At 48.6% G+C, this 23,948-nt stretch overlaps 1 protein-coding gene across 3 annotated transcripts in view; it reads left to right on the plus strand.

The window, feature by feature from the left end:
- PEBP4 (phosphatidylethanolamine binding protein 4) overlaps positions 1 to 23,948 on the plus strand; it is a 232,221-nt gene that overhangs the window by 21,733 nt on the left and 186,540 nt on the right. For all 3 annotated transcript variants that reach the window (XM_029066824.2, XM_029066826.2, XM_039912002.1), the window contains exon 3: positions 3,873 to 4,005. In XM_029066824.2, the coding sequence (XP_028922657.1) occupies positions 3,873 to 4,005 (133 nt within the window). The remainder of the gene's footprint in view (positions 1 to 3,872; positions 4,006 to 23,948) is intronic.

Below are 23,948 nucleotides of genomic sequence, written 5' to 3' on the forward strand. Positions count from 1 at the left end.
GGATCAGTCTGAAAGCAGGGATCCAGTAAAGAGATGGCACATGTTCTTGTATTAAGACTCCTGGGATCTTCTCCGTCTGTGTCTCTCAGGTGAGAGGAGAGGTCTGGGCTCAGGGTGAATCCCATGGGAGCCTTAGAGGAGAGTCCCTTAAACAAAGGCACTGACAGAGTCATTGTTGGGGAAACTAAGGGACACCCTAGGTTTGCCCCTCATCCACCGGTTTGACCCCTCCCACCACCTCTCTGGAGCATGTGCATACCTGCCTCTACCTGTACACTCCCTCCTGCCCCTGCTGGGGCTGCTTTTATTCCAGAGCAGCAGAAATAAAACCAATGGGAAATGGGATGAGTTAATAACAGTTATAATAGTGACTGTGGCATTTGTTAAGCGTTTACGGCATGCCAATCACTGTACTAAGCACTGGGGTATATACCAGGTCAGACACAGTCCCTGTCCCACGTGGGTCTCACAGTCTAAGTAGGAGGGAAAAAAAGATATGGAATCCTCATTTTGCAGATGTGGAAACTGAGGCACAAAGAAGTTAAAGTGACTTACCCAAGTTCACCCAGCAGGCAAATGGTGAAGCTGTTGGTAGAAGTTGGTCCCCTGACTCTCGGGCCTGGGCTCTTTCCACCAGACCAGGCTAGCTCTCAGAACAACCATGGGGGACCTTCTTGACAGGGTGGGATCCCTTGAGGGCAATGAGCCCCGGAGCTGTAAAACAGGTATCGAATCCCCATTTCACAGATGAGGAATTTTGAGGTACAGAGAATTTGAGGTACAGAGAAATTAAGTGCCCAAGGTCACCCAGCAGAAAAACGGTGGAGCCGGGATTAGAAGCTCGGTCCCCCGACCCCCAAGCCTGGGCTCTTTCCACTAGGCCACACTAGTTCTCGGGACAACCATGGAGGGATGCATCCTCTTGATGGGGTGCATCCCGTGAGGCCAATGAGCCCCAGAGCTGCCGCCCCTTTTACTCAGTTATTCAAGGAATCTAGACTTCAAAGAGGTGTCCCTGCTTTCAGATCCCGATCCTGATCCAGATCCCCCAGGAAAGAAGTGGGAGAAAAGAATGGATGGACTATCCTGTCCCTTCTCCTGATTTGAATAGCAGGGGTCTCTTGCTGAATTTGGCTCTTCTGGGACTTCTGAGTCTCCCTCTTCTCCAGTCCCACTTAGTCGGAGTTCTCTTCACCCAAGAGAAGCTTACTAAGTGGCGACATCCTATGCATAACTTTCCAGGCTCTGGAGCGGAAGAGTTTGGGATCCCCGAAGACCCTGTACCCTTAAATCCCAGACTCATTCATTTCCTCCAAGACAGGGAGCTTGATGCAACTGTGTTGTGAAAGTGTTCACCCCCTTGTTTGGCAGCCCGAGAGGTTCTACAAGGTTCTCTAGCCTGTACGTTCCTTGTGGGCAGGGATCGTACCTACCAGATCTTTTGTACTTTCCCAACTGTTTAGTACCGTGCTCCACTCACCCAAGTGCTCAGTAAATACAGTTAATCGATGGATGTATGGAAGATGGTTCAGTGGTTAGAGGCGAGAACTGAGAACCAGAACTCCTGATTTTTTCCCAAGGCGCTTCCTCCTTATCCCTCACCCCTGAGACTGGGAAAATGAGCTTTCTCTGCCACAGGTTCGGTAGCATTTTATTCAGGACATAACATTGCCTTTTTCGCTCATTAGGAACAAGGAACACCTGTGTCTCAGCTCACTTTCCAAAGATACTTTTTCCAACTAAAAAAAATGGCTCCAGGTTCCTAGAGGCCCAGACTTCATGGGGCTGCACAGGGGTTTTTTAAAGAGAATTTTCTAGTGGACAGTACTTCATCCCCCAAACTCGCCCCAGGCAAACCTCACCCTTGGCCCCGATCTGATGCATCCTGGGAAAGCCTTTGCATAGACCGAGGAAATGTTTCCAAAATCACGTATCTCGTATCCCATGCCAGAATCTCATGCCAAGATCATATTTGTCTTACTGACTGAGCACACTAACTCTTTTGTGACCAGGTCCTTACTTTGCCTCTCAATTTCATTTTTGGACCTGGTCCAGCAGATCTTTTTGATCTTGAATCATTTTCTTCTTTCTCATCACACAGGAGGGGGGGAAGGAGTGTGATGGGAGGGATGAGGGATAAAACAAAGGCATTAAATCTTCCAGGGCAGGAAACAGGGACTAGAGATACTAATAACGGAGCATCATAGTCTTTCAAGTCCTCCGTGCAATAAAAGAATGGGAAGCATAATAACACAGGTGCCATTTCCGGATCAAACCCGTGGGTCCATCCGGCCCGGGATTTACTTCCGAGAGCGGCAAGAATGGTAGAGAAGTTCACATCTTCCTAATGATTGGATTCCTGAGCTTAGTTACCTGTGTTTTCCTTTGTCACAAGATATAGGCTGCAATAAAAGAGCTCCCTCCTGAATCAATCAACCATACGTATTGAACATTTACTGTGTGCTGAGCACTGTACTAAGTCCTTGGGAGGGTACAGTATAACCGAGTTGGCAGACGTGTTCCCTGACCACAAGGAGCAATGTTGAAAGTATCCAAGAAATTTCATTAACCTGCAAATCCTGTCTAAAGAGGGAGAAGGGGATCACAGGAGGACCCAGACACATGGTCGAAAGCTCATATCTGCATGGACGAGGCACAGAGGGTTTCTCCCCTATCCTGAATAATGTGTCTGCCATTAAGAGACCCTGGGACTGGTGGGTTCCCAACATTCGTCGGAACTGATTAAGCACCTCCTGGGTGCATAGCACTTATCTAGGTGCTTGGGAATAGATATGGACAGATAGCCATTGGGTGTGGTGGGGGAACACTTCTTGGAAACATCAACTGGGACCCTCCCGATCTCACCATTAGCCGAACAAGAACAGGAAAACGAGGAGCGGGGTGGTCTAGTGGAAAGAGCACAGGCTTGGGAGTCAGAGGATCAGGGTTCTATTCCCAGCCCTGCCACTTATCTGCTGTGTGACCTTTGGCGAGTCACTTCACTTCCATGTGCCTCAGTTTACTCATCTATAAAATGAAGATGTAATCGTATTGTCTCCTATCTAGACTGTGATCCCCATTTCGGACAGGAAGCGTGTGTCCCACCTGATTATCTTGGTATCTAGGACAGTACTCGACACATGGCAAGTGTTTAACAAATTCCATAATTATATATGATCAGTGTTATGTCAGGGAACCAAAAGTAAATCCCTTCCATGACCATCACTACTGATAGAGTCAACACTTAATTTTTCAGGGCCAATTATCTGGCTAGTGGATCATTTAGGTCTCTTTTCTGCTTGACTTCCTCTAATCTGTTGCCTGGCTCTCAGCCATTTCACCACTCATAAAGCAGGAAGAAGGAAATGGGGCGAAACTCAAATCAGAAAATATTAGTCCTCGTAGGGCAGTGAAATCAAATTACGTGGCCCAAGATCAAACTGGGGAAGAGGTTATTTGCCGTATGTTAATGACTGAATTAAACTTTTGTATTATCCATGAATCTGGTTTATCCATGTAGCTAGCTTCCCCGGATCTCAGATAATTGATAGGACCAGCAGCAAAACGAAACAGAAAGTCCCTACATAAAGTCGTGGCTCCAGAGCCTGTCTTCTGGCCTTCTCAGTCATGTGGAGAGCACAAAGTGAGAAGATCGGGCAAGTGGATAGCTTCCAAACTGGCCAAAAAAACCCTCAAAACTACATTTAGACTGCCATATCTCTGTGAAGCCCACCTGTTATAGTGCCTTAAGACACCTGATTCCACACACCTGCTAGTCAGCAATGAATGAGGCAGAAGTCTCCTTCGCTAACTGCCTCTACTCAGAGGAAGCCTAGGCTCCAGTAAATGAATGTGCTTCTCCTTCGATCCAGGGGCGGCTTGGAAGTTATTTACCCAGAGCTGGGCGACGTTGGCTGCCTGTATATTCCCAGATGTAACAATTACAGGGAGAGGATCAGCAAGGAGTGGAACGAACCCTCTGTTAGATTCCCCCAGGCCCACCCGGTGAGTACTTGGGGCTGAAAGGGGGAGATCGACTTTGGAGGGGGAGGGGTGGGGTGGGAAGAGGTGGCTTCTTATATGCTTTTGTGTATGACATGTCCAGTTAGGGGATCATCCGTAGCCTCAGTTAACCATACAGCAGATGCCACTTCTACATACCCCGGGGGCTCTTCATCACGATGGTGTGTTTGTGAGTGTGTCGAGGGTAGGGGAGAACAGGCATTTGCTGGCCAAGCTACTGAGGTGCAGATGCCCATCTGGGACTTCGAGCTCCCTGTTTGCCAGGGCAAAAGGAGGAGAGAAACCTCTCTGTCCCAGCTGGGGGACAGTCCTTGTGACCTGCTGTTTCTGGACTCCAAGGCAGAGCCCCGTTCAGCCCCTTCCGCCCCAGTGAGTGGCCTGAATCCTTCCCTCCCTCCTAGCTCGCACTGTTTAGCTGAGGATCTGACAACTGAAAATAGAAAATTGGGTAATTGGTGCCAGATGGAGAGGGAAGGTGGGCCTGCAGGCAAAGCCTTCCCCAAATCAGAGAAGCTTCCGGTTGACTGCATGGTGGAGCGATGCTATGGGGAAGGAGAGCAGCGGTTGATGGTAGCATCAGTGACAAGAATGCACTGATCAGAGTAGTGACCTGTTGCCTCTGACTGTTTCCTCCTCTCCAGACTGTCCAAGGTAGGCTGTTCTCCGGAAGAAACAGTCCCGAATCTACCGAGCCTCTCTTTATTGGATTCCTAATCTCTTTCACTGAAGGTCCTGGGATATTGAAAATGGGGCTGTTTGAGCAGGAAACGTCTTTTTCTCTAAACGCTGGAGACCTTAGGAGACAGCAGGGCTTTTGGTTCTTTTTTTATTTGCTTGTTGTTTTAAATGTATTTAAGCATTTACTGCGTTCCAAGCACTGAACTGGGGTAGATAAAACCTAATCAGGTTAGACACGGCCCATGTCCCACACAGGGCTCACAGTCTTAATCTCCATTTTACAGATGAAGAAACTGAGGCACAGAGAAGTGAAGTAACTTGCCCAAGGTCCCACAGCAGAAAAGTGGCAGAGCCGGGATTAGAACCCAGGTCCCTCTGACTCACAGGTCTCCCAGGAAAGGTCAAAGGGCAACAGAGAGGCAGAACCAGCATCCCCTCTAGATTATCCTCCCTCCTAGCCTGGCTGGTCATCCTAACCTGCTATCCTCAGCTACGAAAGACTCCCCATCCTCTGCCCTTCCCAGATCAGGTCATAGCTGAGGCTGCCACGGTGAAAAGAACGGGAAACACAGAAGAGTCAAGTCTAGTGAGCCAAGTCTAAAAGAAGCCTGAGGAGCTGAACTTTGAGCGGGATCTTAAAAATGATGGAGAAAGAAGAGTTGGTATTATGCTTTCCTTCCCAGCTAGCCCAATCAGTGGTTCTTATGGAGTGCTTACTGTGTGCAGAGCACTGTAGTAAACCCTTGGGAGAGTACAATACAATCGAGTTAGTAGACATGGTCCCTGCCCACAAGGGGCTTGGAGTAAAGGGGAGGAACTTCTGACAGCCAAATTGATTTAGGATTCGGAGCCGTGTGGTCTAGTGGAATAGACCATGGGCCTCGGTGTTCTGATGCTAGCTGTGCCACTTGTCTGCTATGTGACGTTGGGCAAGGCATGCAACTCCGCTGTGCCTTAGTTTCCTCACTTGTAAACTGGAGATTAAATCCTACTCCACTTAAACCGTGATAATCCCAGCTGATCTTCTTGGTATCTGCCCCAGTGCTTAGAACAGAATACAGTCCCACGGAATAAATGTCCCACAGTCTTTTGCCAGGACTCAGATAACTCTAGAAACGCCGAGAAGGAAAAGTAGATCCGCACCTTCCTCACGCCGGCGTGGCAAATGGAGCTCTCGGCTCTTACCGCAGCAGAGATGGTCCCCGACCAGCCGGAAACGATCTTGCGTCTCCGGCATCCACCGTGCCGGTGAGTAGAGCAGAGAGCCCGACTTGGCCTTGAGGGAGAACGACGGGTCCCAGTTCAAAGGTACAAGAGGGGGAGGGAGGTCCATCCCAATAAGCGGGGGTCAACATGCTTTCCTCTGTGCCTCAGTGACCTCATCTGTAAAATGGGGATTAGGACTGTGAGCCTCACGTGGCACAACCTGATGACCCTGTACCTACCCCCGCGCTTAGAACGGTGCTCTGCACATAGTAAGCGCTTAACAAATACCAACATTATTATTATTATTATTAATAATTTCCTCAGTGGGAGAAACAGGCCGAGGGCTCAGATGCTGCTTGTCCACTAGATGGCAGCATAGGGCTTCCCAGTAAAGATTGAATTCAGGTCCCGCCGTTGGACTTGGAAAAACGTTTGGAGAGGGGTGGGAAAAACGTTTGGAGACGGGTGGAGAGACGGGAGGGAAGCTCAGAATACGGAAGGTTAACTTCTGGCCTTCCCTCCTGCCTTCAGGACATCTCCACTTGGATGTCCCGCTGACCCCTCCAACCCAACGTGTTCAAAACACAACTCCTCATCTCTCCCAAATCCCAAATCCCGCCTTCCTCCCGTCTTCCCCTAACTGTAGACGTCACTATCCCCCGTCTCCCAACACACATATTCAATGTCATCCAATCCTGCCGTCCTCCTGTCTTACCCATCGTTGTAGACAACACCATTACCCCCCATTTTACAACACACATAATATCTGTCACCAAATCCTGTCAGTTCATAACATCACTAAAATCCCCGCCTTCTTCATCGAAACTGCCACTAAGATGATCCTAGCACCTATACTATCCCACCTTGACTGCTGCGTCAGCCGCCTCGTTGACCTCCCGGCCTCCTGTCTCTCCCCACTCCGGTCCCCGCTTCACTCTGTTGCCTGGATTATTTTTCTAAAAAACTGTCCGGGCCTTGTCTCTCCACCCTTCAAGAATCTCCCTCAGTTGCCCCTCCACCTCTTTATCAGAAAGAAACTCCTTTCCATTGGCTTTAAAGGATGGAATTTGCTGGCCCCCTCCTGCCTCACCTCACTGATTTTCTACCGCAAACCCAGTCCACGCATTTTGTTCCTCTAATGCCACCTTGCCAACTGTTCCTCAATCTCATCCATCTTGCTGCCGACCCCTTGTCCACCTCCTTCCTCTCTGGCCTCAAACTCCCTTCCCCTTCATATAAGACAGACCGTCACTCTCCCCACCTTCAAAGCCTGATTAAAATCACATCTCCTCCAAGATCCCTTCTCTAAGCTCCTTTCCCCCTGCTCCCTCTTCTTCCTGCATTGCCTCTGTGCTTTGATCTGTGTCCTTTAAGCACTTGATATTCACTCCAACCTCATCCCTACATCACTTACATAAACAGCTGTAATTTATTTCTTTTAATGTCTGCATCCCCCTCTAGAATCGTAAGCTCCTTGTGGGCAGAGAACGTCTCTACCAAATCTATTGTGTTGTACTCTCCCAAGGGCCTAGTACAGTGCTCTGCAGAACTCAGGTACTCAATAAATACCACTGATTGATTAAGCTTGAAAGCCTTCCTTCTCTTCCATATGCAAACCCCACAGTCTGCTGCTGCTGCTGCTGTTGAGTTAAGCGGAGTTGTTCAGGGTCTCCCTGGAACAAGGATGGGCGACTGACAGGCAGCAGATGGAGAGCAGAGCTTTGTCTCTCGGGTGGAGGAGCGGCTGAGGTGAGGTCTGAGTTTAAGTCCTGGACTATGGTTCTCACCTTGCCCCATAAGGAGCTCTAGCTGATGGATCTCCCCAGTGAGTTTGAAATCGCTCCTTTACGGGATTTTTGTCTGTGCAGTGTTGAGTTTTCCACACAGCAATACAGTAATTTTATTTGCGGGTTCTGAGGTAGCATTTATGGTGCCACTTGGGTACGATGCCCTGTACCAAGTGCTTGGAAAGTACAAGATGAGCCAGCGGCCATTCCCTCCCCACTAGGAGCTGACTCTCTAATGAGGAAAACGGGCATACACATATTTTACAAAGAGAGAAATCAAAATAAGGAATTGAATGAACGTATAGGCTTAAGTGGTGAAGGTAGGTATAGATAAATAAGGAGGGCTTCAGTGTTCCAGGAACGTGGGGTTACTTAGGCATGTTGGGCTCCTGATTTAGTGTCTGCTCCAGCTACTCTCTAGCCTCAAGTTGGGCTTGTTTTCCTGGGAGTGGGGTTTCTGAGGCCAAATAGGGTGAGCTCCAGGGACAGGGATGGGGTTGGGAATAGTGATGCTGGGAAGATGAGGGCAGATGAGGACCATTCCCAGCTCACTTGCCACCCTCTGCATTTCTGCGACTGGCTCTCCCCCTCCCAAGCCTTTCCGACTCATATCCTCCCACCCCCTTCCCCAGTTACAGAGGTAGTTTGGAGAAATGATAACGACAGATGAATGGCATTGTTGTTGTCTGTCTCCCCCTATTAGACTGTAAGCCCGTCAAAGGGCAGGGACTGTCTCTGTTACCGATTCGTATATTCCAAGCACTTGTGCAGTGCTCTGCACGTAGTAAGTGCTCAATAAATACTACTGAAAGAATGGCAGATGAACCTCAGCCCTGCGACTTCAGGACTGAGAAGGCAAACAGAGGCATCGACCCCAGGGTTAACGGCTTTCACAGCATCATCCGTGCTTCGTGGCTTCTGCCCCTCAGCTCCAGCTGGGGGCACAGAGTGCCACGAGGCGGGCAGGGGTGCGGCACATTGCAGAAGGCTTGTGCCATCCTGTTAGGCACAGGCTGAACTGAGATCAGAATCTAGGTAATGGCATACACCACAATTAGGGTTGCTAGTGGGCAGGGAAGAATAATAATAATAATGTTGGTATTTGTTAAGCACTTACTATGTGCAGAGCACCGTTCTAAGCGCTGGGGTAGATAGAGGGAAATCAGGTTGTCCCACGTGAGGCTCACAGTCTTAATCCCCATTTTACAGATGAGGGAACTGAGTCCCAGAGGAGGGAAGCGACTCGCCCACACTCACACAGCTGACAAGTGGCAGAGCCGGGAGTCGAACCCGTGACCCCTGACTCCGAAGCCCAGGCTCTTTCCACTGCGCCAACTCTGTTACATTGTACCCTCCCAACTGCTTAGTTCAGTGCTCTGTACATAGTAAGCGCTCAAATGCCATTGATTCAAAATTCTAGTTGGGTCCGGGTATGGGAGCGAGATTCTGGGGGAAGTGACGGTAATGCGGATAAGGGAAGCAATGCATATTTCTAAAACGACAAAGAACCGTAACGGAAAGAATTGGCAGATTAATAGTAACAGACTGCTTAATTAATGTTAATGAAGAAACAGATGCAGAAAGATGAGGCAGAGGCAGACGGAAGCATTGATCTTGGGAAGACAGCTGGAGTTGAGAGCAGGCCTGCTGCTGCCGTGCAGGCCCCCGATGCCCGAGGTAGGGGAACCAAACCTCCCTTCCTCAGAACGGGGCGGGAATTAAGGTTTGCTAAAGCCCTAGCAGGAGCTGAACAGATTCCACCCCCAAGACGGTCTCTGGCAGTTAGGACTCTCTGTCAGGTCGGGCCCTTGCTGTGTAACTTTAGGGAAGTCACTTAACTCCTCTGTGCCTCACTTTCCTCATCTGAAAAGTTGGGAATAATAATAATAATACTGATAATGGTATTTGTTAAGCACGTGTCAAGCAGTATGGCATAGTGGGTAGGGTACAGGTCTGGGAGTCAGAAGGTCCTGGGTTCTAATCGCCGCTCCACCACCTGTCTGCTGTGTGACCATGGACAAGTCACTTCACGTCTCTGGGCCTCACATCCCTCATCTGTAAATGGGGATTGAGACTGTGAGCCCCACATGGGACTGTATCCAACTTGACTTGCCTGCATCCACCCCAGCGCTTAGTACAGTACCTGGCACATAGTAAGCACTTAACACATACCATCATCATTATTAATATCATTAGAGACAAGCTAATCAGCTTGGACACAGACCCTGTCCCACGTGGCGCTCACGGTTTTGATCCCCATTTCACAGATGCGGGAACTGAGGCACAGAGAAGTTAAGTGACTTGCTCAAGGTCACACAGCACACATGTGGCAGAACGGGGATTAGAATCAGATCCTTCTTACTCCCAGACCCGTTCTCTATCACTAGATCATGATGTTCTCTCTCCCCCCTAGACAGTGAGCCTCATAAGGGAAAGAAACTATGTTTGATTTGAGTGTAGTAACCTCAGCGTTTAATACAGTGCTTGGTATAGTAACGATTTAACATCTACCTTAATAAGGTCCGATTCCCCACCCCACCCCACCACCCGTGGGCCTGGAGTGGGGGCAAGAAGGGACTGGCATACCCCAGGAGATGGGCAAGCCCAATCTGAGCTACCATTTTAGAGAAGAAGTGTGGCTCAGTGGAAAGAGCACGGGCTTGAGCATGGGTTCGAATCGCGGCTCGGCCACCTGTCAGCTGTGTGACTGTGGGCAAGTCACTTCACTGGGCCTCAGTTACCTCATCTGTAAAATGGAGATTAACTATGAGCCCCACGGGAGACAAACCGATTACCCTGTATCTACCCCGTCGCTTAGAACAGTGCTGTGCACATAGTAAGTGCTTAACAAATACCAACATTATTATTATTATTATTATTATCTTGGGAGCGATAGCTCTCAGCTGACCACCACTCCCCCAAAACAATGATAGCGTGCTTTGCCCTGAAAGCCTTAGGGCCGGAGCACATAGCTTCGCCCACACAATCCCAGCTCTGGGAAGCCAATCTTCCTGATGGGAGCCAAAGTCGAAATTTAGGATCCTAAGGGTGAGCTGAGAGAATGTTTTCAGGATTGGGTCAAATTGAAGCAATCTTTTCCAAAGAAGTAGAGGGTACTAGTAATAGGAGTGGCAATCCTCATTAAGCACCCACTTGGTGCTTAAAATTTGAAATTAAAATTAAAAAATTAAATTTAAAATTAAAGAAGAATGTATAAGATTGAAAAGGCTTACATAGCACTGATTAAAAACAAAAGGTATAACACCTGATACTTTTCAAATGTTTCAATGTTTTCATACTTCATATTCAGCACATATTTAGCGGATGCAAAAACTGATTTTGATATTGTCTGGAGATACATAGAGTCCTCTAGATTGTAAGCTTGTTGTGGGCAGAAAATGTGTCTATTCATTCAATATTCATTCAATAGTGTTTATTGAGCGCTTACTATGTGCAGAGCACTGTACTAAGCGCTTGGAATGGACAAATCGGTAACAGATAGAGACAGTCCCTGCCCATTGACGGGCTTACGGTCTAATCGGGGGAGACGGACAGACAAGAACGATGGCGATAAATAGAATCAAGGGGAAGAGCGTCTCATTAAAGCAATAGCAAATAAATGGAATCAAGGTGATGTACATCTCATTAACAAAATAGATAGGGTGATAAAGATATATACAGTTGAGTGGACGAGTTTGTACTCTCCCAAGAACATACTGCAGTGCTCTGTAAACAGTAAGTGCTCAACGGATACCACTGATTGATAAGCGTGAAGAAAGAGCAACCCAGTTCGGGCAATAGCCGACTGAACAATTAGCCAGTTCATGTCTTTAAGCCTAAATTCAGATACTTTCCCCCTCCCGTGTGATGATGGAATCCGCAAAGTCACCAGAGCGAGAAGCAAAACCTTAGGGAGTTTCGATAACTTCGTATTTCTAGTTCATTTGGAAAGTTAATTACACTTTCCAGAGAAACGGCACTGGATATGAGTAAGCCTTTGTAACTGAGGAACTAAAGGAGTTGGGTCATATAAAATATTATAAATATATTTGGAATTCCTCCCTCACGTGGTGTTGAGGCAGTATTGCTTATTCTAAAGAGCAAGGGACTGAAAGTCAGGAGTAGTCATCATTATTATTATTAGTATTATTATTATTATGTGCCGTTGAGTTGTTTCCGAATCATAGTGACTCCATGGATATATTTTCTCCAGAACGTCCTGTCTTCTGCCATAATCTGTAAACTTTCTAACGGTTCTTCCGTTAGCGTTGTTCTGGTCTCTATCCATCTAGCTGCTGGTCTGCCCCTTCCGGATTTTCCCTTGATTTTTCATAGCATCGGTGTCTTTTCCAGAGAATTAGTCCTGATGACGAGGTATCCAAAATATGCTACTCTAAGCCCAGTCATTTGACCTTCCAGAGACTACTTTGGGTTAATTGGCTCCCAAATCCATTTGTTTGTTTTTCGGGCAGTCCATGGTATTTGCAAAAGTCATAGTATTTATTCGTGTTTATTTAGGAAAATAATGCACAGGAGGGAATTTGACATGTTTCCTGTCTCTCGAGTGGCTCCAAATCTAAAAATAAAAAAGGGGAAAGAAGAGACTGGCAACAGATACATAAGGAGAGGTGAAACAAAGCACTAGGATGATTTAAAGGCAAAAATAAAGATCGGTAGGGCACTGTGGCTAGAGGAGCTCCTGGCAACTCAGAGTCCACAGTCCCAACGGGAGCCCCAGTGAGCGTTCCAACAGCCACCGCCGATAGTCTTCCCGAGGATTTGCAGAGGCGGCACGGGACTGCGATTGCTTCTCTTTGAGAGGCAGCGTGACTTAGCGGATAGAACACGGGCCTGGGAGTCAGAATTCATTCATTCGATCATATTTATTGAGCTCTTACTGTGTGCAGAGCACTGTACTGAGCACCTGGAAAGTACAATTTGGCAACAAATAGAGACAATCCCTAACCAACAACGGGCTCAGAGTCTAGAAGGGGGAAGACAGACACAAAACAAAACAAGTAGACAAGCATCAATAGCATCAATATAAAATTACAGATATATACACATTATTAATAAAATAGTATCTACCCCAGTGCTTAGAGCAGTGCATGGCACAAAGTAAGTGCTTAACAAGTACCATAATTATTATTATTTGTTCTGCTGGGATGGTGCAGGGCAGGTCAAAATGATGTTTCTTCCAACACACACCCACATCTCACACATTCTCACTCTCACACATTCTCACTCTCACACACTCTCACTCACTCTCACTCACTCTTATACACTCTCACACACTCTCACTCTCTCTCACTCTCATATCCCAGATAGGATAGAGGGGGATACCAAGAATTGTGATGGGAGAGCGGCCGGGATCGGCACAGCATCTGGAGGATGGTCCAGGGTGTAATCAGTAGTGGTGAAATTCCAAGTGGCCACGGGGCACAGGTCATGCCGGGAGCTGAGCCCTGGGAGCGGCAATGGAGGGGCAGCGGTCCCTGGGAGGATGTCTGCTCGAGAGATCTGGAAGCCCAGATTTTAATCCCAGTTCTGCCGCTCCCTGGCTGTGTAATCTCGGGAAAGTTGCTTAAGCTTTCTGTGCCTCAGTTTCCTCATCTGTAAAATGGGGATAAAATAGGGATTAAAATACCTACTCTCCCTGCTGTTTAGATTGCGTCGCATGTGGGATGGGGACTGTCTATCGTTAATGTATTTAACATATAAATTAGTGACAAATACCATGACAGTAATAATGTAAAATGTAAGGATCATAGACCGGAATTGGCTTTCTGCTCTCAAATAGATTTCCCATGAACGTATTGGGTCTTTTTTTAATAACATTTGGTAAGCATTCACTAGAGAAGCAGCGTGGCCAAGTGGGAAGAGCACAGGCCTGGGAGTCAGAGGACCTGGGTTCTAACCCCGGCTCTGCCACGTGTCTGCTGTGTGACCTTGGGCAAATAACTTAACTTCTCCGTGCCTGCTATCGCATCTGTAAAATGGGGATTCAATCCTATTCCCTCGTACTTAGCCTGTGAGCCTCAAATTGTACAGGGGCTGTGTCCAACCTAATGGACTTATATCTACCCCAATGTTTAGAACAGTGTTTGGCACATAATGAGTGCCTAACAAGTGCCATGATTGTTCATCATTTGCAGGTACCGACTTCATTACAAAGTTAGGTCTCTCTTCAAGGGATTCTGTATCCTAAAGTGATATCTTGCACCATTTAACGGGAGCTCAGATGATCATTTCAACTGGAAAATATTTATGCTCTCTTCCTCCAGTAGAGTGCAAATTTGCTTTTTTGTTTTTTGGGGGGGGGTTAAAAATGGTATTTAAGCACCTATTATGTGCTAGAGTTGCAAAGTAATCAGGTTGGGTACAGTCCCTGTCCCACATGGGACTAACAGCCTTAATCTCCACTTTACAGATGAAGTAACTGAGGCCCGGAGAAATTAAGTGGCCTGCCCAAGGTCACACAGCAACCAAGGGGCAGTGTCAGGTTTAGAACCAGGTCCTTTTGACTCCCAGACCTGTGTTCTCTCCAATAGGCCACACTGCTTCTCATTGTAGGGAGGAATCAAATATACCAACTCTGTTACAGTGTACTTTCCCAAACACTTAATACCGTACTCTACACACAGGAAATACATACTATGGATTGATGATCTTTTCACTCCTGCCTAACTAATCAAAAAATCATATATCCAATATTGCTTTTTAGCCCTCAGAAGAAGAACATTATGAATGTGTCGGTCTAACAATAATGTAATTTTTTTAAATTGAGTAAATTCTTGGTTTATCTGACCAAACCGATGGAATGGACCATTGGAAGGGGAGGGAAAATCGCAAGATAGTCAAATGAGGAAGGAGGATGTGGGAAGAAAATGGGGAACTCACACTGGAGGAGGAGATGTGCACAGGGACAGGGAATAGTGATCCCCCAAAGTTCAACTGATTTCCCCCCCTTCTTAGGCCCGTTCTCATCAGAGCTGTTGTTGGCAGCTGTGGAAGGCTTTCAGGAGTTGTGATTGTGGATGCAGGCAGGTGGTTACATAGAATACACTGGGCCGCGAGGTATCGGCGTAGTAGATGGAGCACGGCCCTGGGAACCACAACATCGTGGCTTCTAATCCCGGATCTGCCACTTGTCTGCTGTGTTACCTCGGGCAAGTCGCTTCACTCCTCTGTAGTTACCTCATCGGCAAAATAGGGATCGAGCCTGGGACAGGGACGGTGTCCAACCCGATTTCCTTGTATTTACCTCACGGTTCAGCACAGTGCCTGGCACGCAGTATCCCGGCCCTGCCACTTGTCAGCTGTGTGACTGTGGGCAAGTCACTTAACTTCTCTGGGCCTCAGTTACCTCAGCTGTAAAATGGGGATTAACTGTGAGCCTCACGTGGGACAACCTGATGACCCTGTGTCTCCCCCAGCGCTTAGAACAGTTCTCTGCACATAGTAAGGGCTTAACAATTACCAACATTGTTATTAGGGCGCTTGTCAGCTGTGTGACTGTGGACAAGTCACTTGACTTGGGAAGCAGCGTGGCTCAGTGGAAAGAGCCCGGGCTTTGGAGTCAGAGGTCATGAGTTCGAATCCCAGCTCTGCCACTTGTCAGCTGTGTGTCTGTGGGCGAGTCACTTCACTTCTCTGGGCCTCAGTTCCCTCATCTGTAAAATGGGGATGAAGACTGTGAGCCCCACGTGGGACCGCCTGATTCCCCTGTGTCTACCCCAGCGCTTAGAACAGTGCTCTGCACATAGTCAGCGCTTACCAAGTACCAACATTGATTCATTAAGTAACTTCTCTGTGCCTCAGTTCCCTCACCTGTAAAATGGGGATGAAGACTGTGAGCCTCACGTGGGACAACCTGATGACCCCGTATCTCCCCCCCCCCCAGCGCTTAGAGCAGTGCTCGGCACATAGTAAGCGCTTAACAAATGCCAACGTTATCATCATTATTACCACAATTGATTATTTCTATTACGTGAATGATCTCGTGAGCACTTCCATCGCTGTCATTTGTAGGCGTCGCCAGCAGGGGGCGGAAGACTAACGCGGTATCTCCGATTTCCCTCTTGGAGAAGTCTGTCAGTCGAGGGAGAGAAGGAGAGTTTGCAGAGGACCCGTCCTGCAACCTACAGTCTGTATTATACCGTCTTTAGATATTCAGAGACGCTAATTTCTATTTTTTTTCCCCACCCTGCAAAGATTCCCAACCTGGAAGAGGGGCTGGAGAAGTAGCTCTTGGGGGTGGTGGGTGGGCATCCCCCTTAAAGAGCCCAGCAGGATAAAGTCAGTTCACCCTGGTGCCATTACCATCAAAAAGGCCTTCCAGTTTGTGCTCTAACAGGAGGTCCCCTCCTTGGGAAGAGCTGGCCCCTCCTCCGATCCCCCGAAGCCACTCCGGGAAGGGGCTACCGTCCAGGGAAACTCAGCTCCCCCCTAGCCCCCCCATCATTTTCTTCACGTCAGAAGGCTGTGGTTCCATCCCTCAGGGTCTTGCTTGGCAGGGGGAAGGAGAGAGGGAGACTGGCCATCTGTAACATCTGAGGATTTAGAGTCAAGCAGCTCTCCCTGCCAGGGAGAGAAGTGAACCTAACACGAGCCGAAAAGCAGTGCTGCCTGGTGGATAGAGCGGGGGAGTGATCTGGGAGTCAGGAGGACCCAGGTTCTAATCCTGACTCCGTCACTTGCCTGCTACGTGGCCTTTGGCAAGTCACTTAACTTCTCTGTGCCTCAGTTACTTCATTTGTAAAATGGTGATTGACTGGGAGGCCCATGCGAGACATGGCCAACCTGCTTGGCTTGTATCTAAGCTTGTACCCCAGTGCTCAGTATAATGTCTGGCACATAGTAAGCACTCAACAAATACCATTCAAAACAATCTTTCCCCTCTACCCAAGCAGAGCTCCGCAGCTGCAAAAAAAGACGCTGGAGTTGGAGGTGTGTGTGACTTCCCACTCTCCCCTAATCCCCTCCTCCATCCCAGTCATCCATTTGTTTGTTTGGGGTTTTTTTCCCCCCACAACTGTGATGTGTAACCGCTGAGCAGAGGGGTGATGCCCCAGTTGTGCCCCTGCCCCAAGATGGGGAAAGCCCTGAGTCTCCTGGCTCCCTTTCTAATTGGATGAGATCCTGGATGCGGCAGAGAGGGGCAAGTGTGTTCTCCCAGAGGGCGAACATAGCTTGGGAAGGGAGAAGGCCTGGTGTGGGCTTCGTCTTGCCGAGTGACCTCGGATGTGTCACCGCCTCTGTCCTCCACAGATTCTCCCTCGAAATTAGAAAGATAAGCTCTGCTGTCTCCTAGTTATTCAGAACTGCTGTGCTTGTGAACGTGTCCGTGTGTATATAGTGAAATAAAAAAGTACTGCCTCTGTCCAAGGTCACAGGTTTGACACCCCCACCCCCTCTAGAAAAGCACACACTGGAAGGCGGCCTTTTTTTTAGGGTCCTGATTTTGTTTTTCTTTGGGGGAGAAGAGGCTGGGCATATTTGGAGGGTCTAAAAGGGGTTTTAGAAGAAATTTAACTTCGCGCCTGTGCAGTTCAACTCCTCTGAAATGGGCCACCGTTCTGTGCCAGAAGGGAAGGCAGCACCGACGGCATGCGGAAGGGGGTGGGTGGCATCAAGGACGACAGAAGGCAGCTCTCAGCTTGGCACAGTGTGGGCTGGGGTCTGGGGGTTCCCTCCTCGGGCACAGGCTCATGGAGGGTCACCCTCTTGGCTCGATGAGGGCTGCTCTGTATTCAGGGATTCAAGCTGGGGCAGGAACCAGCTCCCAGGAGCCTGGGTTTGACGACCTCTTTTTCGGTCGTCTTCTTCGTGACAGGATGGGGGCAGAGGAAAAGGAGGCTGGCACCCCAACAGGGAGGGAGCCCAGGAATACACCCCTTTAGGGCTTCACGCCAAGAATCAAACAGCAGGGCAGGTGTGGGACGCTCAGAAGCAGATTGATGTTGGGTTTAGCCAATTCCAAGAAGAACGCGAGAAGCAACGTGTCCCAGTGGATTGACCCAGGGCCTGAAAGTCAGGAAGACCCGGGTTCTAATCTTGGCTCTGCCACGTGTCTGCTGTGTGACCTTGGACAAGTCACTTCACTTCGCTATGCCTCAGTTCCCTCATCTGTAAATAAAGTGGGGATTAAGACTATGAGTCCCACGGGGGACGTGGACTGTATCCAACCTTCCATCTACCCCTACGCTTAGTACAGTGGCTGGCACGTAGTAAGTGCTTAGCAAATACCTAAAAAGTGGGTGGGGGCCGCACCTTCCTCTGACTTCTTGAAGCCCAAGCTGCAGCAAGGCCTAGCAGCAGTGTGGTCTAGCGAAAAGCAGTGTTGGGCTAGTGGAAAGAGCACGGGGCAAGGAGCCAAAGGCCCTGAGTTCTATTCCCAACTCGGCCAAAGGCTTGCTGCATGACCTGAGTCAAGTCACTTAACTTTCCTCAGCCTCAGTTTCCCCAACTCTAAAATGGGGATTCCATACCTGTTCTCCCTCCTACTTAGACTGAGGGCCCCACGCGGGACAGGGACTGGGTCCCACCTAACTAACTTATACCTACCCCAGCGCTCAAAGCAGTGTTTGACACATCGTAAGAGCTTAACGAATACCATAAAAAAATGGCTCGAAGCACCGGCTCTCCAGCTCCCCGAAGCAAACATATGGTCGTGCGGTTTCTCCCTCCACCTGCGTTTCTAGAAAACCAGGGGCTTTTCCTCCGGGGTCTCGTTCGTTCACAGGCAGAATCCGGAGGCCCGGTGAGGGACCAGTCGCACCTGCGATCTCCCCGGCAACGGCGGGCATCCCCGGTGGGGCCCGGCTTCCCAGAGAACCATCCCAGACGCTTCCAGGGTCGCGCAACGAGCCATGACCGGAGGGCCTGGAGGGGACCGGGGCTCCTTCAGCACTGGGCCAGGGAAAACTGCCACTGGGGTCGACGGCCCGGACCACAGACCAGAGGGTGAACCTCTGAGCCAGGGGTGGCCCACTCCCACTTGCCCCACTTTGGACCCCATGTATCTCTCCATCATCAAAAATGATCGGTTCCTCCCCCCCCTTCCCCACACCTGAGGTGTGAAAATGCGATTCCTGGATTCCGGTAGTGAGTTTCCAGGGCAACTGAAGCAGGGCGGGTGTACGGCGTGCGGTTTGAGCGATTCGAGGGCAGGGTGATTTGGGTCCCCCGCTCTGTTAATAATAGTAGTAATTATAATGGTATCTGTGAAGCGCTTACTACGGGCCGAGCACCGTTCTAAGCGCTGGGGTGGATACAGGGTAATCAGGTTGACCCACGTGAGGCTCACAGTTAATCCCCATTTTACAGATGAGGTAACTGAGGCACAGAGAAGTGAAGTGACTTGCCCACAGTCACACAGCTGACAAGTGGCAGAGCCGGGATTCGAGCCAGGTTGTCCCACGTGGGGCTCTCAGTCTTAATCCCCGTTTTTACGGATGAGGTCACTGAGGCACAGGGAAGTTTAAATGGCTTGCCCGAGGCCGCACAGCAGACAAGTGGCAGAGCCGGGATTAGAACCCACTTCCTCTGACGCCCAAGCCCCGGCTCTAGCCACTAAGCCACGCTGCTGTGTTACTCCTTGGAAGGGAGCCATCAGGCTCCGAGCAGGAGTTGGAACTGTGAAGGGCCACTGGGGGCTACCCAGGGAAACCTCTCCTGCTCATTCCACACGAGAGCTGCATTTCAGCTCCGGTCTCCTCCAACCTCTTCCTTCTCCTCCGGTTACACTCTCTGGCTTCTCTCTGGTTGAGAGGGGCCGGCAAGACAACGGGAGATGAAAGATCTGGAAAAGAGGGCCGGGATTTTGGTTCATAATGGCCTGGAGCCGAAGGCGTCTTGGCTTGAGTGTCTTTCCTTCAGATAACTATGACGGCATTTGTTAAGGGCTTACTATGAGCCAGGCGCTGTTCTGGGTAGGTACAAGATAATCAGATGGGGCACAGTCCTTGTCCCACATGGGGCTCACGGTCTTAATCCCCATTTTAGAGACGAGGTAGTAACTGTGGCACAGAGAAGTTAAATGACTCGCCCAAGATCACACAGCACACAGGTGATGGAGCCTGGATTAGAACCCGAGGCTTTCTGATTCTCAAGCCCGTGTTCTATCCACTGCTTTTATGGGAGGGAACCTAGATGATGCACATCCAGGCGGCATTGGAACCTCAGATGGCAGCACAAAAATCAATCCATCGATGGGATTTATTGAGCACTCGCTGGGTGCAGAGCTCAGTACTAAGTGCTTGGAGACGATCAGGGTCCATGAGGTACGTAAACTGGGAACAACCGGTCTAGTGACAGTGCTGGAAGTTGAGGTTTGAGGGACTTCAGTTCCAACTTGACCCCTGCCTTGCTCTGTGGCTCTGGGAAATTCAGCCCCTCTCCATCCCTTAGATTTTTCCTCTTAGGAAATGGAGAAACTAATCCTTTCCTGGTAGAGGGATGGGGAGAGGGTGTCTCCCCTGCACTGGAAATCCCTTGGAATAAGGGATCGGTTGAAAGACAAGGGGATGTGGTCATGTTAAGCACTGTATGAGTGGGGGGGGGGAAAGCATTTTTGATCATTTTGAAGCCATCCTGTTTTCTGAGTGTGGCTGTCTTGTTGCCATTTATAAATCCTGCTCTGAGCCTGAAGGGTGTGGGGAAATGGGTGATTTGCAGATTCCAGTAGCGACAAGTTGGAATTTAAAAAAGCATCGTGTCCTTTGAGCAGGAGCCCGGGCTGGGGGCTTTGCAGGCTGTTGCTTTGTCCCAGGGACCAGATGGAACTTGTTTTTCTGTGCACTTGGGGTTTAACCCTTTGTACACTCCATCCCATACAGGCCCATGTGGGAAATACTACCTCCGAGGTTAGAAGCAACAAGAGAGGGAGGGCTGGATTCTAAACCGCTTGGACTTCAAAACATTAATAGAAACCCTAATACGATTCATCTCCTCCTTTCTCCAGCGAGTTTCAGACCCTTTGCAAATAGGTCCTCGAGCTCCGTCCTCCCTATTACGGAGGCAGGAATGAGTTTCCCTTTTTAGCAGTTGGAAAAGTTGAGGCACGGAAGGACGGAGTAACGGGCAGCAGGTGGCACAGTGAGTCGCTATCAGAACTAGGAGTAGAAGTTTGGCAGCCTGACTCCAACCTAGCTTGTTTCCACTGTTAGAATACGAAAACACGGGCAGTGCCAATATTTAGTCAGCCCAGCCCAGCACTTGTTTGGTCCCAGTGACAACAGGCTAGTCCTCTGTTCTGAGAATTCTGTTGAGCTACCTAATTTCTCCGGGTGGCAGAGGAGGTTCCTTAAAGCTCGTGAAGTTCTGCGATGTAGCACTGAAGCTGTGCTCATTTCAGCACAACTACACTGGTGGGACCGGTGAAGGAAAATGAGTGACAGCAGGTTACCCAAACAGCTGCTGTATGAAAACTGAAATCGGGAAGTCAAAAGAAAGAAGGACAGAGGAAGCATTTTAAGGACTCAAAGGAAAAAAAAAGAAAACAAAGCCTCAGACAGTTCTGCACCTGGGACTCACTTACAGAGGATAGACCTGCGTAGCGTTCTGCTATTAAGAAAGGAGGACTTTTTTCCAGCAGAATCTTTGTAAGGAATGTGAGACAAGGAGGGTGAAGGAAAGACAGAGCTAAGCACCGCAGTCATCATTCATTCTCTCAATCATATTTATTGAGCGCTTATTGTGTGCAGAGCACTGTAGTTGGGAGCACTTGAGAGAATACAGTGCAGCAATAAACAGTCACATTCCCTGCCGCCCAGCGGGCTAACAGTCTACAGTAGGGGAGACAGACATCAATACAAATATATGAAATTACAGGTATGTATATAAGTGCTGTGGGGCTGGGAGGAGGGAAGAGAGAAGGGAGCAAGTCAGGGTGATGCAGAAGAGAATGGGAGATGAGGAAAAGTGGATGGGAGACATAACGAAGGACATATTTTATGTGTGCACAATGTGACTGAGACTGTGGCCTTTTCAACCACAAACTAAACTCAGAGGTGAATATGAAGGACAACAGTGCAGAGATGCTAACAAGGTGATGATTAAGATCTCAAAGACCAAGAAACCAAACGATGTCACCAACATATTAATCCTGGTTTGCCCAGTGGTATTCAGCCGTCTCCCTCTGTGCTTGGAAGCTGGGTCTTGTAGGAGAGGTATTGTCCAGGTCTGCATGGGACAATTTGGGGTATTTTGGAAAGGATAATCTCAGTGGGAAATTCCTCTCGTGACCCAAATCTGCACAGGGTGAATCTGACTCTTGGAATCAAATGACAGGTGAGAGGAACCATGGAATCCCCGACTTGTGCTCCCACCTCAAATTCTGCCCCAAATATTCCAATACTATCTGACGGACAAAGAGCATGTGGCGCCTCAGTTCAATTCTAAGAGTTCAATTTCAGTTGGATCCTTTGAAGAATTTTCCACTAGAAAAATTCTCTCTAAATTCACCTTTTCCATTGTAGACCAAGCCACTGTGATTCCAGCCCAAGCAGAGGTATAATTTTAACTCCTTTAAAGGGTGTTTGGGCCTGAGAAGGAATCGCCTCATCTGTCTTCATGGATTAGCAGGGAAACCCAAGCGATCCCATCCATTTCTGAATCCTATTTTTCCCTTACAAATTCCATGTGCAAGAAGTCTTTTTTTCCCCTAGTGGGCAAGCAACTCTGGTGTCAGGAAGTTAGAGCCTTCTCACACAGACAGAGCCTAGTCACGAAAGTCACCCACCCCGACCAGGGCCTTCTTGCCAGACATGACCCTGTTGGGGTGAGCGGTTGGAGTGCTTACTGTGTGCGGAGCGCTGTCCTAAGTGGATGGGAGAGTCCAACATAACCATGCAACAGAGTTGGTAGTCGAATTCCCTGCGCAAAACGAATTCTCACCCTCCCCTGGGAGGGAGTCTACACACAGAGCTACAGGATTATCTACCGGAAGATCCTGTAAGAGAAAGCTAGCAACCCCATTTCCCAGAACAGGTTTCTAGGAACACTTTTGATTCAGAAAACCTTGATTAATATTTTTACCCATTCTTCTTTCTTACTATGGCCTCTTCTTTTTTTTTTTTTTCAAAAAAAGTAATTCCTGTCAATCATTGGAGGAAGAATGGATTCAGGAGAAGATTATTTTGACAGGGCATGGACCTCTCTTGCCCGGGTCATGATCCTCTTTCCTCATCCCTAAACCTCCAGACCTCAGTTTCCTCCAACTGGAAAGTGAGAAAGGGGAGTGTCTTGTCCAAAGAAGTGAAGTTCTTGGAAGACATCCTAGGAGGCCTACATCAGAGGAGACCCAAATGGTGTTTCCTATCCCTTGCCCCTTTTCATCCTTAGAAAATTTACATCCATACATTCTCTCTTTCTAAATAAACCATTCGTCTGAGAAGCACAGATAAGTCATAATGGCTCATTAGAGGAAAACAATCAAGGGTATTTACTGAACACTTACTCTACTCAGAAAGCTGACCTAACCATTTGGGAGAGTAGAAGCGAGTTAGTAGACATAATAATAATAATGTTGGTATTTGTTAAGCGCTTACTATATGCAGAGCACTGTTCTAAGCGCTGGGGGAGACACAGGGGAATCAGGTTGTCCCACATGGGGCTCACAGTCTTAATCCCCATTTTACAGATGAGGTAACTGAGGCCCAGAGAAGTTAAGTGACTTGCCCACAGTCACACAGCTGACAAGTGGCAGAGCTGGGATTCGAACTCATGACTTCTGCCTCCAAAGCCCATGCTCTTTCCACTGAGCCACGCTGCTTCTCTATGATCTCAAGAAGTTACAATCTAGGAGGGAAGACTGGTATTAAATTACAGATGGGGGAGGCAAAGGAGTGTAATGATATGTACCTAAGTGTAATGGGATATATGAGTACCCAAGAGCTTAGGTGACACAAAAATACTGAAGTGACAATGGGTGGGGAAGGGATGGGAGGAGAAGAGATTCAGGGAAGGCCTCCTGGAGGAGATTTAATTTCAGAAGGGCCTTGAAAATGGGGAGAGCAGTGCTCTGCTGGATGTGAAGAGGGAAAGAGTTGCAGGCAGAAGAAAGGATGTGAGGGAGAGATAGGCAGTGAGAGTTGAGATGAGGCACAATGAGTAGGTTGGTTTAAGAAGAATAAAGGGAGTCAGAAGGCTCTACCGCTTGTCTATTGTGTGACCTTGAGCAAGTCACTTAATTTCACTATGCCTCAGTTACCTCATCTGTAAAATGGAGGTAAAGACTGTGGGCCTCTTGTG

This window comes from Ornithorhynchus anatinus, chromosome 5 (assembly GCF_004115215.2).
Source record: "Ornithorhynchus anatinus isolate Pmale09 chromosome 5, mOrnAna1.pri.v4, whole genome shotgun sequence".
Taxonomy (NCBI): domain Eukaryota; kingdom Metazoa; phylum Chordata; class Mammalia; order Monotremata; family Ornithorhynchidae; genus Ornithorhynchus; species Ornithorhynchus anatinus.